The following is a 12,649-nucleotide window of genomic DNA, read 5'->3' on the forward strand; positions in this document are numbered from 1 at the left end:
GAGAAAACCTCACCCCCTGTTTCCCATTATTCCACTTCTAAGATCAAGCAGAAATTAGCCTGGTTTACGTTTTCTAACATGTATTCCCCATGTTTTTCATTGCATCGGACCAGAATGACTCCGGGATCGCCTTCTGCCGCACGAATCCCAGCAACCGATTAGGTCCCACAGAGTTGGCCTTCTCCGGGTCTCATCGACTAAACAATGTCGTCTGGCGGGTCCCAGGGGAAGAGCCTTCTCTGTGGCAGCCCCAACCCTCTGGAACCAGCTCCCCCCTGAGATTAGAATTGCCCCACCCTCCTTGCTTTCATAAACTCCTTAAAACCCACCTCTGCCGTCAGGCATGGGGAAACTGAAATAACTTCCCTAGGCCTATATTGTTTATGTATGGTGTGTTGTGTGCATGTTTTTAAATTATGGGTTTTTAGTTTAGATTATTAGATTTGTATTACATTGTTTTGCCACTATTGTTGTGAGCCGCCCCGAGTCTACGGAGAGGGGCGGCATACAAATGTAATAAATAATAATAATAATAATAATAATAATAATAATAATAATAATAATAATAATAATCTTCTTCATGAAGACAAAAGTCCTAGCTTTTTTGGATAACAGTTTTTTTTTGTTATTTATTATTTCATCAGGATTACCTTTTTAAAAAAAACAAAATTAAAGCAGAATATTCTCAGAAAGTGACTTTATGTATGTCAAGTATATGTAGAATATAGATCGGATTTGTACAATCTGTTGAGGGGAAAAGGCCATAGTGACACATTAAAAATACTTGTGGGCTGCAAAGAAATACCTGAGGTGCCGTTCAGCTGTTCCACAGCTAGCTGGAGCTGGTGGATGGCAGTGAGGCTTGGAGATACTTGGCAGCAAAACTTCTGGCCAGTGGCAGCAGTGGCTTACTTTTTAAAAAACACTGGCAAGTCACATGAGACTGCTTGGCATGCTGTATGAAATCCATGTACCATGTGTTGTGCAAGCCTGGTATAAACTATGATCTTGATACAGAGAGGAAAGATCTGCTTTTCTAGCTGGATATACTGGATAAATAACTATGGTAGAAAAGACTTATGGACAATTATTTTTGTTACTCAGTAATGACATAAAGATAGAAAGACTCTGAAATACCTAAAGTGAAAGAGTGATAAGTCAAAAAGCCAATTTACAAGCAGAGCAAAATTGACCTACTGAGTTAGAGAGAAAAAATTAACTATGTTTGTCAATGACTAGAAAATCTTTATGAACGTTTTGCTGAAATAGAAAAAATGTACTTGTAATTTATGAATTGATGATTTCAAAATGTAGTTTATGGAAAAAGGGAATTATGATGTAAAAAGGGGGAGAGATGATAACACCTAAATGCATAATAACTGCTGTAAAGAAGTTTGGGAGACATTTAGTTTTTCTATTTGTCTTTCAATTTCTTTGTTCTTTTCTCATTTCTTTTACTTTCCTTTATTTCCTTTTTAATATTTTTATTCTGTAAAAAATTATTCAATAAAAATAAAAAGAGAGAAAGAGGGAAGACTCATTACCAATCCATCAAACAGATAAACATGGCTTAAGTCGTATGAAAATAGGGATTCAGGAAGCTATCTCACTAAAACTAGTTTTAGGCTTACTCACCATCTGCCTCTTGATTGGTCTACCTTGTAGAGCTGACAGCATACTACCTATTTTAAAATAGATTTTATATTTCTATGAACTATTCTTCATAGGTAAAATCTGACTTTGATAAGACTGGACACCAACTTAATGGCACATAATCTGCTGTTTTAGAAAAAAGAGGAGGAGATGATGTCTTAAAGATCAATACAGTATTCTATACATATAGAAGTTCTCAAAAACAGGAAAAATCAAGTGGCAAATTGGTGAAGATCAGAAAAATATCAGGCCACCAATAAAATGAGATCAGTTGTCAAACTCAGTAATATAATGTCTTTTTCACATCCAGAACTTTGGATTGGCTAATGTATTATTATAAAATAAGATTTGATATATCTTCTACTGAACTGAATCCAGTTAATGTCTGGTGACACCACCTAGATATTTTGTGCTTAATTTCTCTGAAATGTTGCATTGGCATCCTTCAGTCTCAAAAGACCATGATATCATGCTCTGGATTCCCCAGAGCATGAAGCCTGGATAGGTTAATATGGAGGATAGACTGAAATGTATATTTAGGAACGTGACTGGGGAAAGACTCATACTAGGGAATTAAAAATCGGTTGAATGGTTTCTTTAGGCTAAGCTTTTCTTAAATTGAATATACTACTATGAAATCAGGGTTCATTTAGGACCATCTTCTTAAGGTAGAATAAAGCTATCCCATATAAAAATCTTGGGATAAATTGCTTTTAATCCCCCAAGATGAAATGTCCTTAACATTTATACATAGGTATAAATTATATATTATATTTGTTTTCGTAGATTTATATATTATATGTATACATAGAGTTCACTCCCTAAAAAATTATGTAAAAATATAATTGTTCACACATTTCACTATGCTTTAAGATAGTTTCCTTGGTTTGGGTTTAACAGATTGCAATATTAGATTGCAATATACTTACTATTCAGTGAAGAATCTGGCAATGCCATATTGACCAATATCTTCCTTGCTTTCTAGTAGCTGACTCACTGCATCTTCCATATAAGTAATGACATGTCTTTGAGCTGAAATTAAGAATAGAATTTGTTATTCTGTAAATGTCGTATCACGTGTGTCTTTCTGTTAATCCAACAATTAAAAATTTAAAGACTTAAACCTTTTGTTATGCTTCTTATATCCTGGAACTGAAAAGAATATACATTGACCTTGTTCACACATTTCAGTATGCTTTAAGATAGTTTCCTTGGTTTGGGTTTAACATGTGTTAATTCAGGTACTGAATATTATAACCCATGACTGATGTTAATACAAATTATTTGACTGTGAATTATTAAATAAACCATATAAGCCCCCTAAAGTTGCCTCCAGGCAAACTGGACCTAGAAGTCAAATAAATAAACAAATAGGCAAACTCTGTGTGAACACAACCACAGGTGTACAATCTTATATTATCACCTTAATGAAATGTATCCTGATAAGTGGACATCCTATGTGCTGAGATATCTGAAATTAGGCGTTGATTGCTTACCTGAACGCCTCTTCTCGTACGGTGAGCGGGTACAGCAGTCACATGGGTTGCTCATGTCCAATCCGGTGGAACTGAGCCTAGTGTTAAAAAAGCTTGCCGGATCCGCCCCTTCCCCAGAATTCGCGAATCCATAGACTAGGCTCAGCTGTGAAGCTCTGTAGTGTTCAACTCTCATTGTTAGAGAAAGAAGATATAGAAAGGTAAAGAAGACACATACAAGGGCGGGAAGTGACTGCTGTACCCGCTCACCGTACGAGAAGAGGCGTTCAGGTAAGCAATCAACGCCTATTCTCCGTACTGAAGGAGCGGGTCCAGCAGTCACATGGGACATACCCAATAGATGGTCCCTAGGGTGGGATTAGATTGCTATCGTGTGAGATAACGGATTGGAGTACCCTTCTGCCGAAGGCAGCGTCCGCTGAAGCGTAAGAATCAATCTTGTAGTGCCTGATGAAGGAATTTGGCGAGGCCCAAGTGGCTGCTTTGCAGACCTCCTCCAACGGGGCTTGAGTCGCCCAAGCGGCCGAGGTGGCTGCGCTCCTGGTGGAATGCGCTGTGATGTTCCTTGGAACTGAGAGGGAGGCCGACTCATAGGCCTTAGATATAGTCCCTCTGATCCAACGGCCTATTACTGTTGAAGACACTTTGGCCCCCATGACTCTGGGGTGATAGGCTATAAAAAGTGCTTCTGACCTCCGAAAGGGTCCTGTGCGTTGGATATAGATTCTCAGCGCTCTGATGAGATCCAGGGTGTGCCATCTAATTGCCAAGGGATGGTCTCGTTGGAGGCAGAAGGAAGGTAGGACAATATCCTGAGATCTGTGGAACATGGAACTGACCTTGGGTAAGAAGGTGGGGTCCAGTCGCAAGACTACCTTGTCCTGATGGAATTGACAAAGGTCCTGCCTGATTGAGAGGGCAGCCAGCTCCGAAATGCGTCGGGCAGAGGTAATAGCCACCAGGAATGCTACCTTAAAGGATAGGTACCTGAGGGACGCCGATTTTAGGGGTTCGTATGGTGCCTGCGTGAGGGAATGGAGAACCCGTGGCAAATCCCAGGATGGATACCTGTGGACCTTGGAAGGTCTGAGGTTGGCTATGCCCTTGAGGAATTCCTGAACTTCAGGGAAGGATCGGAGAGGCTGTCTGCGGGGACCCCCTAGGACAGATGAAATGGCTGCCAGATGACGCCGGAGGGTGCTGGTGGAAAGACCTTTATGGAAGCCTTGCATAAGGAAGGAAATAATTCTGTGTATGGGGATGCACAGAGGGGAGAGACCTTCCTGTAGACACCACTGGTGAAACTTGGACCACGTGTGGTCGTAGATTCGATTGGTCGAACCCCTTCTGGCCTTTAAAATGACCTCCACTGAATCGGGGTCATGACCACGCAGTTCTAAGTCTCTCCTGATAACAGCCAGGCGGTGAGGTGGAACCACTCCGGGTCTGGATGGAATGAGGCCCCCTGCCGCAGCATATCCCCCGAAACGGGGAGTCGCCAAGGGTCCTGGACGGACAGCTGTTGGAGATCCGCAAACCAGGGCCGGCGGGGCCAATGAGGGGCGATTAAGATTACTCGGGCCCTCTCGGTGAGGACCTTGTGAATCACGTCCGGGAGAATTGGAATTGGAGGAAATGCGTAGAGTAGGCCTGGGGGCCATGGACTCCGGAGGGCATTGATTGCTTCCGCTCCCGGGGATGGAAATCTGGAAAAGAAGCGAGGGAGTTGGGCGTTCGCATTGGTCGCGAAGAGATCCAGGACTGGTAGGCCGAATCTGAGGCTGATTTGATGGAACAGGTCCTGATGGAGGTTCCACTCTCCTGGGTCTATCGTTGCTCGAGATAGCCAGTCCGCCTGGACGTTGAGGCTCCCCGAGATGTGGTCGGCTAGGAGCGACCGAAGATGTTTTTCCGCCCAAAAGCCTAACTTGAGGGCCTCCCTCATGAGAGCCTTGGATCTCGTGCCCCCCTGTCTGCAGATATGGCTTTTTGTGGCAATGTTGTCGGTGAGAATGAGAATGTGCCGGTTGGGAATGCGAGGAGAGAAATGCTTCAGAGCCAGGGAAACGGCTCTTAACTCTAGCCAATTGATTGGCCTGGAAGCTTCCTCCGGGGACCACGTGCCCTGGGCTATCATCCCCTGGGCGTGGGCGCCCCATCCCGATAGACTGGCATCTGTGGTGATGACAAATTGATCCGGGCACCTGAACGGGGATCCTTTGTCCATGGCCGGAGACTTCCACCACTTGAAGGATCTGCGAACACTTGGCGGGATGACAATGCGCCGATTTGAGTTGCTGTGCCCCGATCTCTGAAAGGGTAATAGGAGCCACTGGAGTTCCCTAGCATGAAGGCGAGCCCAGGGAATAATGCCTATGCATGACACCATCTTTCCCAAAAGGAAAGACAGAGTTACTATGGATACTGAAGAATTAAATAAAATGTTAGAAATTAACTCCCCTATACTGAGTTTTCTCTCGGGAGAGAGAAAAACCTGGGAGGATTCTGAATCGATAATGGAACCCAGGTGAGAAATGGATGTGGAAGGTTGGAGGTGGCTTTTTTCAAAGTTGATAGAAAAGCCATGGTCCTGAAGGACTGACATGGTGATAGAAAGGTCTGTTTTCACTTTCTCTAGGGAGTTCCCATGAATCAAAATATCATCAAGATAACATAAAATGTGAATGGGAGACGCCCGGATATAGGCCGCCAGGGACCCCAAGAGCTTTGTAAAGACCCGAGGGGCCGAGGAAAGGCCAAATGGCATCGCCCTATACTGGAAGTGCCTGCCTTGAAAGGAAAAACGTAAAAATTTTCTGTGGCATTTGGCTATAGGAATGTGGAGGTAGGCCTCAGTGAGGTCTAAGGAGACCATGAAATCTCCCGTGTGAATGGCGGCCAGAATAGAAGATAAGGAGTGCATCTTAAACTTCCTATATTTGATGAATAGGTTTAGTTTCTTTAAATCCAAAATAGCTCTCCAACCTCCGGATGACTTTGGAACCATAAATAGGATGGAGTAAAAACCTTGGCCCTTCTGACCGGAAGGAACCGGTTGAATGGCTCTGATGGACAATAGATGAGAAATGGCCTCCTCCATACGGTTACAATCTGAGGAGGACCTGGGAGAAGGGCAGGAAATAAAACGTTTAGGGGGAGGAGAAATAAATTCTAAAAGAAGGCCTGTTTGAACAGTGTCAATGACCCAGGGGTCCTTGGAGGTGAGACGCCAATTAGAGGCGAAATGGGCTAGGCGACCCCCTATGGGAATAGAGGAGAGATTACCATCTAGGTTTTTTTGAAGCCCTGTTAGAGGAAGCTCCCCTTTGGAAGCGAAAACCTCTACCCCTGGAGTTCCTACCTTGGGAACGAAAGCGGGGGGAATACTGACCTGGAGATCTCTGATAGGAAGCCGTTTGATCTTGCTGGCGCCCTGGGCGACGAAAGGACTGCGTTTTGGTAGCCTTTTTTGTGGTTGGACCCAAAACCTTCTTCTTGTCCGTGGTTTCCGTGAGGAGTGGATCCAGAAGATCACCGAAGAGAAGGTCGCGCTTTAAGGGTCCCTGGGATAACTGCCACTTCTGGCGTACTCCCGCTTGCCAAGGGCGAATCCATAGGAGTCTTCTTGCCGTTGTAGAAGCTGCAATAGACTTAGCAGAAAATCTAGTAGATTGCAAGGTGGCATCAGCCACGTACTGGGCAGCTGCAAAGACCTTGTTAAAGTCTTGTTGACCTCTCAAGTCATCGGGAGGAATATGCTGTTGAAGTTGGCGAAGCCACAGCAGCATGGCTCTGGAGAAAAAGGAGGCCGCTGCAGAACTTTTAATGGCCCAGGAATCTGCGGTGAATCCTCTTTTGAGCATTTGTTCAATGCTCTTGTCCTCTGGGCGGAGGACTTCCTCCGCCTCGCCTGGCACAGCCGCTGCCGAGTGAAGGATCTTGACAGGTTCATCCGGTTTGGGAAAGGATAGAAGCTCTTCATAGGAAGAGGAAAGTTTGTACAACTTTCTGTCCTTGGTGGAGGGATTAAGGCCAGAGGCTGGGAAATCCCACTGTTTGAGTAAAGCATCTTTAAACAATTTTGGCATAGGAATTACCTCGTTATCCTCCTGTTCCTCTGTGAAGTAAGGTAAATTCTCCTCCGGGGGATCAGTGGAAGTGGAGGCTTGTTTCTCCTGGGCCGCTAATCCCGTAGAAATCCTAGCTTTGAGGAGGAGAGATTTGAATAATTGAGAAGGAAAAATGGTAATTGGAGAAGGAACCTTTATTTGGGATTCCTCATCATCTGATAGGCCCTGAAAGGGATCCTCATCATCCTCCATATCCTCATATTCGTCCTGAGAGGAATCTGAATCATCCTGAATAGGAGCTCTAACCGCTGGGGAAGAACCCAAGGGGCGGGAGGGACGAGAAGGAGGAGGAGGTAAGGGAAGCTCATTGATGGTGGAGAGTTTGGCATCAATGGCCTTGGACAACACAGCAAAAATAGATTGGAACTCAGGAGGTAAACTGGAAATATCAGCAGGGATGGCAGAAGAATCCCTAAAGGCCTGGGAGGATCCTGGCTGGGGGGAATCTTCAATAATATCTGGTTCCTCTGGACCTATGCCCCATAGGTTAGGTTGGGGTCTGTCTAGGTTAGGCTCATCCAGAGATAACACAGGGACCCCAGAAGGAGGTAGACTAGCAGCCTCTGGGGGGTCTTGACTACTGATTACTTGGGCCTGCACTTTCAAACGTTTAGCTGATTTGTCATGGATTCTTTGTAGGGCTAGGTCCCTTCTCTTCTCGGCCCTGGTGACCTTGGTCGAGGGGCGGGCCCCTGGAGAAGAGGAGGAAGAGGCCTGGGGGATACTAGTAATCTCATCGCCTGTAGGCCTGGCCTCTCTGGGACCTTTAGTTGTGCCTCTCTTGGGAAAGGTAGCCATAGTCTGACAATTAACAGAAGACAAGGCTGAGCCAATAACTGAATAAATAAGGAGAAGAATTTCAAGGACTTCCCAAGAGGAATGGATCCTGCTTCGAGGCCTCGAAGCTGCTGAGACTTGAGGACAATCTGGGCAAACCCAGAGTTCGTGTCCCCAGATCCAGCGGGGCCAGCCTCCCTAAACTTATTAATTAAGTAAACCAAGGCACTCTGGTTGGAGGCTTAGCCGGTGGAGAATTTAGCCTGGGACCCCCAAGGCCCGCTCCGGGATCCACGCGGTGGACTGAGGCCTACGCGGCTGGCAGGAGGCCAACACGAGAGGCCTAGATTTAAAAAGGGCGCGAAGGCCTTCGCGCCGAAAAATCGCTCCGTAAAATTCTCTTAAAGGGGAAGCGATCGACTAAGTCCAGGAGACTATAGAGGCGTCTCACTCCGCAGGAGGTATTCTTAAGCCCTTTAATATTTATATATACAATAAAGAATCAATAAATCAATAGATTAATACTTGCACCAGAACCTCCAGGCCAAAGGATTAAAAGAATCCACAAGCGGCCGCGGGGATCGTACACGGCAAAACCGCCGGGGGAAAACGAAACCGCAACTTCTCCAAAGGAAAAAAGCCGAGCCGCAAACGGCTGGCGCTATAGGTGCAAGTAAATAATAATGATAAAACAATTCTTACTACTTTTGAAGAAAAAGATCGAAGGGAAGGTGTTAGAATGTTGAACGAGCTATCACAATACAACCGCAGGATATGCGAACTGAGCGAATTCTGGGGAAGGGGCGGATCCGGCAAGCTTTTTTAACACTAGGCTCAGTTCCACCGGATTGGACATGAGCAACCCATGTGACTGCTGGACCCGCTCCTTCAGTACGGAGAACCTGCGATTTGATCACATTTCCTCCATATCTTTAAAACAATTTTAGGTCAGGATACATGTTTATGTGTTATATAATGGCAGTAAAAATTACGTCATAAGTGAATAATTTATTGTATTTTGTATCTGTCAGCTACTATGGGAAAAACAAATGAAATAAAAATAAAAATGTATATATAATTATGTATTGAGCTAAGCACTCTTAATATATTGCTGTTCAGTTATGCAACAAAATAGCCTGTAGAACCTTGCAGAGAGAGGTCAATTCTTACAGAACTTCAAACTTATTATTTTATACAATCAAAATTGAGCGCGCTTACATTATGAACCTGTCATTTTAGTCATGTGATCTTCAATATGTCACACAAAGCCTATTGCAATTCTTGAGCCAACATAATTTGAGCACCCATCTTAAATAGACTAACAGATTAACAGAATAACAGAACTGTTAATTCAGTAGATTTTTTAATCTTGATTGTTATTATATGTATATTGTTATTATATGTATTATATAATTTATACCTATACATAGGTATAAATTATATATTATATGTATAAAGAGGTAAGCTACCTAGATTTACATTGGATACTAAATTGTACCAATGCCACATAGAATTTCACTTTCCATCTTTTGAAATATAATATCTTTGGGGAATGACATTCAAAATGTACAAGTAATTCTATTTAGTTGCAATATAATCTAGCTGGCTCAGTCACCCCAGAAAAGTCAGCAGCATATGACAGTTAGTAGGATTATTCCTTCCAAAAACACTATGCAGTTGCTTTTTTTTTCTTGGTGACATTCTTTTTTGTTGTTTGGTTTCTTTGGATAGATGAAATAAAAGAAAAGTGGGTTACTAGTGAGAAATTGTGAAATATCTGGATTCGTCACTACAGAATTCCATAAAGAGATTAATACAGCTTCATCAAAAAGTACCCAACTTCTACAAATTATTTGCACTGATGTTTTCTTTTAATGAAGTAGAATAACATCATATAGGACTATATACTCCATAAACAGTGTAATGCAACAAACCTATTACTTCAAGTTATTAGAAAATGCATTCCAGGAGCAAAGGAACATCCCTTCATTTTACATTACTTTAAATGTAATGAGTGCCATTGAGGATAAACTTTCAAAAGAAAATAGTGCAAGGAAAATACTACTGTATGTCTTCCTTTTGTTGTGGTTCAGCCTGAGTCAGATGAAAGACCAGCTGCGTCTCTGCTGGCTCCATGCCCGGGGGAGGATGAGAGCGAAGAGGAGAGTTCTGGGCAGTCGTACAGGGGAGATTAGTCAGGAACGTGACGAGGAAGAACGGCCTGGGAGCCCTGGGTAGGGGCTCTCTCAAGCCAGTAGCTTGGAGTCTCTGGAGTCATTGGGTGACGAAGCACAAGCTATCATTAGTATGCGACAAAGACGCATAGATCAAAAGAGGAATCAATTGAAGAAATATTATCAGCATTGAATGAGGAACACCAGGGGGTTGGGTGTGGTCCTCATTAGCAGGGAAGGGTTTATAAGGCAGGCAAACTCTTTCGGCAGTGTGGAGTGTTATCAGAGTGGAGTTGCTGTAATCTGCATTGTCTCTCAGCGTTTCTGTTCCTGGCTCGTGGCCCAGCAGTCTTGAAGACCCGTGGGAGGTGTATGTCTGTTATCTACAGCCTCGTCTTGGCATCAAGGATCCTGTGTTTCTGTACGAACAATTGCCTTCATGTATCCATTTGGAGTTCCAGTGTTTTCCTGATTTGTAAGGACATTTTCTGTTGGCTTCTTTTCTCTTTACCATTATAAAACTGTGTTTGGATTCTACCGGTGTGTCTGGCTTATCTTTTGGGGTTGGTCATAGCTTCCGGAGTGACCCAGACAGAACACCTTTCTATAGTATGAATAACTGCCTCTCCATTTCAGTCTCCCTGACATGTACATAGTCCACTTTATCAAATCAATCAAGTGCCGAGCCAGTGACTGCGACAGGAATTGGGATACCGGCTTGTCACTTAAGCCTGATATTATGAGCTAAAAGACAGTGATGGATCCAAAGTCACCAAGTCAGCTAAGGCGTAGGACTAGGTTTCTCTTAGTCTCCTGGTTTCTGGCTTGGTGCCTTAATTACTAGACCGAACGGGCTCTCTAACAGCTCACCCACATACAGTACCTATTTTGTTCACCCTGATGAAAGTGACAAGATGGGAAGGGAGGACAAACCCAGGAGAAGTGTCTAGAAAACATGACTTGCTACTGGGCCTTATTATTATTATTATTATTATTAAAACCGTGCACAGATTCTGATTGCTATCAGGTTTTTATTTTGTTTGTTTGTTTTCAACCTAGAACATTATTTCATACAAAAGTGGGTGAAACACACCCTGGAAAATACCTTGCGGCCAACAGCACGATTGCCAGCCAGAGGTTCAAAGATATTATCTGGTAATAAAAGATATAGGGTGTAGTTTTATTTAATTATTTTAATGCAAAAGAATAAATGTTAATTTATGTGAGTGATTAAAGAAAAATAACTCTGCGCACCTGTATCGCCTCAGGGAAGAACAACTAATGCAATTCAGTCAGTCACACTCCAAAGTTAACAGCAACCAGGTTATTTTCATCTTTGCCCCTCCCGCCCTTTTCTCCTCATGTCCAAATTCTATGCTCAGTAATTCCAGAAATTATTCTAGCTAGAGACAGTGTTTACCAAATTCAAATACAAGCATGGCAATAATTGTCCACATTTCTCACATTAGGATTTTTTTTCTCCTCGCAATGGGAACACACACACACACACGCAGTTTAGCGGTGAGGGAGGGAGGAATATTTTGGCCTAGCTCAGTGGTTCTCCATCTTTCTAATGCTGCGATCCCTTAATACAGTTCCTCATGTTGTGGTGACCCCCAACTATAAGTCTAGCGCCAATTCTCCCAACAGAGCTTTAAGCTGATTGGCAGGAAGGTTAGAGGGATAAACGCCTGATTGGTCAGATTGTCAAAATATGTTCCAAGGCATCAGAATAGAAGCTTTAGTTCCTAATACCATGGGAAATTTGTCTTTTCCCAGGGTCTTAGGCACCCCCTGTGAAACGGTCATTCGACCCCCAAAAGGGTCCTGACCTCCAGGTTGAGAACCACTGGCCTAACTCTTTGCCTAAGTTCTGAGTTCTGAATATTAGTAAAAAACTGGGAGAGCCAGCTCCTTGGCTGTTGGCAAAATAGCCAGTAAACGGGACCCTTGACACATTCAGCATCCCAGGCTGGGGAACATAGCCATGTCTTTAGGATCTTAAGAAAGGCTAACAGGGTTGTGGACATTCTGATCTCTGAAGGAAAAATGTTCCATAAAGCAGGGGACACTGTGGGGGGAAAAAGCTTATCTTCTGGTCCTCACCAGCCAACCTTCTTTGGCAGACAGGATTCACAAGTATGCCCATTCTGCTCGACCTGGTTCGGCGAGTAGAGACTCTTCAAAAAAAGCAATCCCTCAGGTATCTATACAAGTATGCTACATATATAGCGTACTTGGCTTCTCAATAAAACCAGTGTGCCTCATGATAGTCTCTTTTACAAATGATAAAATATAAGCAAGATCAGGGATGGGTTCCAAGCGATCTTGCTGCCTGTTAGCTTCCTCCTGCACCTTGTTTTTTTTTAAAAAGCTGAAACCAAAATAGCGACGCATGCGCAGTGCCAGAGAAATTTAA

General features: G+C 43.6%; 1 protein-coding gene across 3 annotated transcripts in view; it reads right to left on the reverse strand.

Moving 5' to 3' along the window:
• The window catches only part of CSTPP1 (centriolar satellite-associated tubulin polyglutamylase complex regulator 1), a 147,650-nt gene that overhangs the window by 111,023 nt on the left and 23,978 nt on the right, over nucleotides 1-12,649 (reverse strand). For 2 of the 3 annotated variants that reach the window (XM_070759928.1, XM_070759936.1), the window contains exon 2: nucleotides 2,583-2,685. In XM_070759928.1, coding sequence (XP_070616029.1) covers nucleotides 2,583-2,685 — 103 coding nt within the window. Of the gene's footprint in view, nucleotides 1-1,635; nucleotides 1,683-2,582; nucleotides 2,686-12,649 lie in introns of all 3 variants that reach the window. The other variant, XM_070759944.1, reaches the window with a different exon arrangement.

This window comes from Erythrolamprus reginae, chromosome 1, assembly GCF_031021105.1.
Source record: "Erythrolamprus reginae isolate rEryReg1 chromosome 1, rEryReg1.hap1, whole genome shotgun sequence".
Lineage (NCBI taxonomy): Eukaryota > Metazoa > Chordata > Lepidosauria > Squamata > Dipsadidae > Erythrolamprus > Erythrolamprus reginae.